This window comes from Arachis hypogaea, chromosome 8 (genome assembly GCF_003086295.3).
Source record: "Arachis hypogaea cultivar Tifrunner chromosome 8, arahy.Tifrunner.gnm2.J5K5, whole genome shotgun sequence".
Lineage (NCBI taxonomy): Eukaryota > Viridiplantae > Streptophyta > Magnoliopsida > Fabales > Fabaceae > Arachis > Arachis hypogaea.
Window position 1 is genome coordinate 30896658 of NC_092043.1, and position 3080 is coordinate 30899737.

The following is a 3080-nucleotide window of genomic DNA, read 5'->3' on the forward strand; positions in this document are numbered from 1 at the left end:
ACATACATAATTGCTCAATAAATAAGTGACATGATCTATTGATTGATAACCCTTATAATGAATAATTAAAGAGAGATCATACTCAATAAAATTTCATTCCATTCAATTATATTCATATAAAGATACTTGAATTTGCATATTTCAAAACTTAAATTAAATAGATAGAAACAATCAAGATATATTTAGTTATTATTTAACTCCACGCAAGCTAAGCTACAACTAGGACACATAATACACCAAAAAATAATCAAATTAGCTACTATATATTTAATTCATTCTGGATATATAATATATATTCTTTACGAATGACTGATTTACTAGCGGCATTAATATAATAATAAAATTAGCAACAATTAAGAAAGGCCTAGTTCTCTTACTCAAAATTTACAGCCAAATTGAAAGGTTATATCCCGAAAATAATGTGAATAAATTAAATTTCAACCCCAAAAGGTACATAATAAAAAGATGAATGAATGGGGAATTAATTGAAAACGAATGATTTGCATTGCAAGTTGTGACGATGACTTTTCCATGCACAACACAAACAGAGCATCTTCCCACGTGCTGCAATTCAATGCAGTCACATGGCCATGGCTTACCTATCAATCATCGTCATTCACCCAATAATGAAGCTAGCTAACTACTTTCTGGAAGAGGGTTCACCATCACAGAACTTCTTAGGGAAGGTCTCTTCACAGATCTCCATGAATGCTTGAACAATGATTTGGTGCTGACATGGCGAATTCAGCTCCAGAAAGCATTGTAGAAGCTCTTGAAGACCCGATTCGGAGAAGATCTCTTTCTGAAGGATCATTTGAAGCATTGAATACCTGAAATCCCTATAAGGATCGGTGGATTCCTTCTCAACCGCTATGCTATCAACGATTTTAGGGTTAGGTTTCGTGAATGAACTACTTACATTATTATTCTTCGCAATAATGCCCTTGTTATTATTGCTGTAGTCTTGATGATGAGTGTCGGTGTCGGAGATGGTGGTGGAGGTGAAGTCCTCGTCGTCAGCGGGGTCGCCGGAAGTGGTGGAGGAAGTGCTAGGGTTTGTGGTCTGATACACGGAGATCTTAGGTTTTGGGGCGGGTTGGTGAACCTCAGAGGGTTTCTGTTTACCGCAGCCACAACCACCATTTGATGAGAGTAGTATTGTTCTCATGATTCCTTTCTTGTTGGAAGACATTGTGTGTGAGAGAGAGAGGAATGAGAAGATTATGATAGAGAAGAGGGTATGTATGTGAAGATATATATGTATGTAAGGAAGGTATAGAAGGTGGGTATTGTTGTTAGGAGTCTTTTTCAAATTGAATTTGTGATGAGCTCAAGAGTGTGAGTGTTTATGAGGAGTTTCTTTGGGAAATCTTTCTGGGTGAGAAAAAGGCTTCTCTAATTTATATCAAAAGGTTGCATTGCAATGTGTTTGACTTAGAGGGACTAAATTGGGTTTGTGCTTGCCTGTTTTCATTTTCCTTCCGTTTACTATCAATGTTCTCATTATTTTTTTATTGTTTAAAATTTAAAACCTTTCGTGTGTTTGATTTATTAAGTTCTTCCCTAGCTAGTTAATTAGCACCGTCTTAATGACCACGACCCAAAAAAAATTTTTAATTTCAAATAGATATTCCGTTCAATTTATTAGCTCGTATATATAATTGGCTTCCAATTGGCAAAACAAAATATATATCACTTCTTTGAATTTTAAGTTGTATTTACGGTCATAGATATACTTCATCCATATATTCAATTTTATCACTATTGTTCACACTAGGCTAGTAGGCTTCATTTTTGAATTGTATTTACTATTTACTATTTTGCGTGCATAACAAAGATATTTCGATTAGTGTAGTATGAATAAACTACTTAAATATGTGCCGTTTCATTGAAAGTGAGCCAGCTAATTCAAAATTAAGGAATCACATCCCAACTGATTTCCGAAACTAAAGTTTGATTATCGCTTAACCCACACGGTTTAATATAAACAAAATTATCAGCAAACAACCATGCTCAGGATCATGAAAAATGGATTCTTTTTCTCTTTTTGGGTAGATGTCAAATTCTATGATACAATGCTGAAAACTCTAAAAGCTATACATGTTCGGGGGCTACACATATTTGTAGCTCCATATTTGTATTGATCTCCCACCGGTTATAAAAATCCTCCACGAGATCCAGAAATAACTACACTATTCTAGTAACTTTATGGTACGTGAATGAACTTTAAAGGAGTGAAAGCCTCAATGCCAAATTAGGCCACCGACATTCTCTGCATATAAAGCTTACATTTATTGCTGTTGTATCGAATCTATCCTATTCCTTTGCACTAGCATCATTTGCCAGTTATATATTGATATATTCAATAACTCCATAACATGCAGATTGGGGCATTGATGAATCAGAGATGATAAATTTTCCCGACACCAGTGCATGGACCGTGCGTTGGGCCTGGGGGGGTCCCCATTAATTGTCTGCTTCTTGTCTCACCTATTCGGCTTCACTAGCTGTGTCTAAATTTCTGCACTGCTAGAAACGTCCAATTTAACATCTTATAAGTCAAAATAAGACTTAAGGAGGATATATTAGGCGATATATTATTACTCTACAATAATATATGGTTTGGCTGGTGAAGAAATTTAATGAAGGAAACAAAATCCTTGAGAATGTATACACTGACTGACTGACATAAGAAATAGCTAAGTATATATTACAAAAGATGCGCCTTCACATTATCAAAATATATAGTTTGAACTTTGAACTGAAGTCGTAGCCAGTCAAGTTTCTCTTTCCCTCAATTGTGTTTTCTCTTTTATATCTTCCATCGCTTTCCTTCAGTTTACGACAATGAAAATGACATTTAACTTCAACGTTTTGAAGTTCGGAACTGTAACTGTTATTCGGAACTGTAACTGTTATTATGTCTTACTCTTGTTCCTAAGTACAATAAGCATGTAAAATATTGGTGAAACCCTTCCATCGTTCATTCTCAGACCTCCACTAGAAGGTTAATAGCTCACTAGCTATTACTGTTTACTAGGTCAAAAGGAATGAAATAGAATCGTAGACGGAACTTACCA

General features: G+C 35.1%; 1 protein-coding gene across 1 annotated transcript; it reads right to left on the bottom strand.

Annotated features, from left to right (window-relative positions):
• Positions 1-640: 640 nt before the first annotated feature.
• LOC112706943 (uncharacterized) lies at positions 641-1192 on the bottom strand. The gene has a single exon (XM_072200202.1). The coding sequence runs from the start codon at positions 1190-1192 to the stop codon at positions 641-643; it is 552 nt and encodes a 183-aa protein (XP_072056303.1).
• Between the last annotated feature and the right edge of the window lie 1888 nt (positions 1193-3080).

Coding starts and splice junctions, on each gene's coding strand:
- LOC112706943 (XM_072200202.1), bottom strand. CDS start 1,192: ATGTCTTCCAACAAGAAAGGAATCATGAGAACAATACTACTCTCATCA.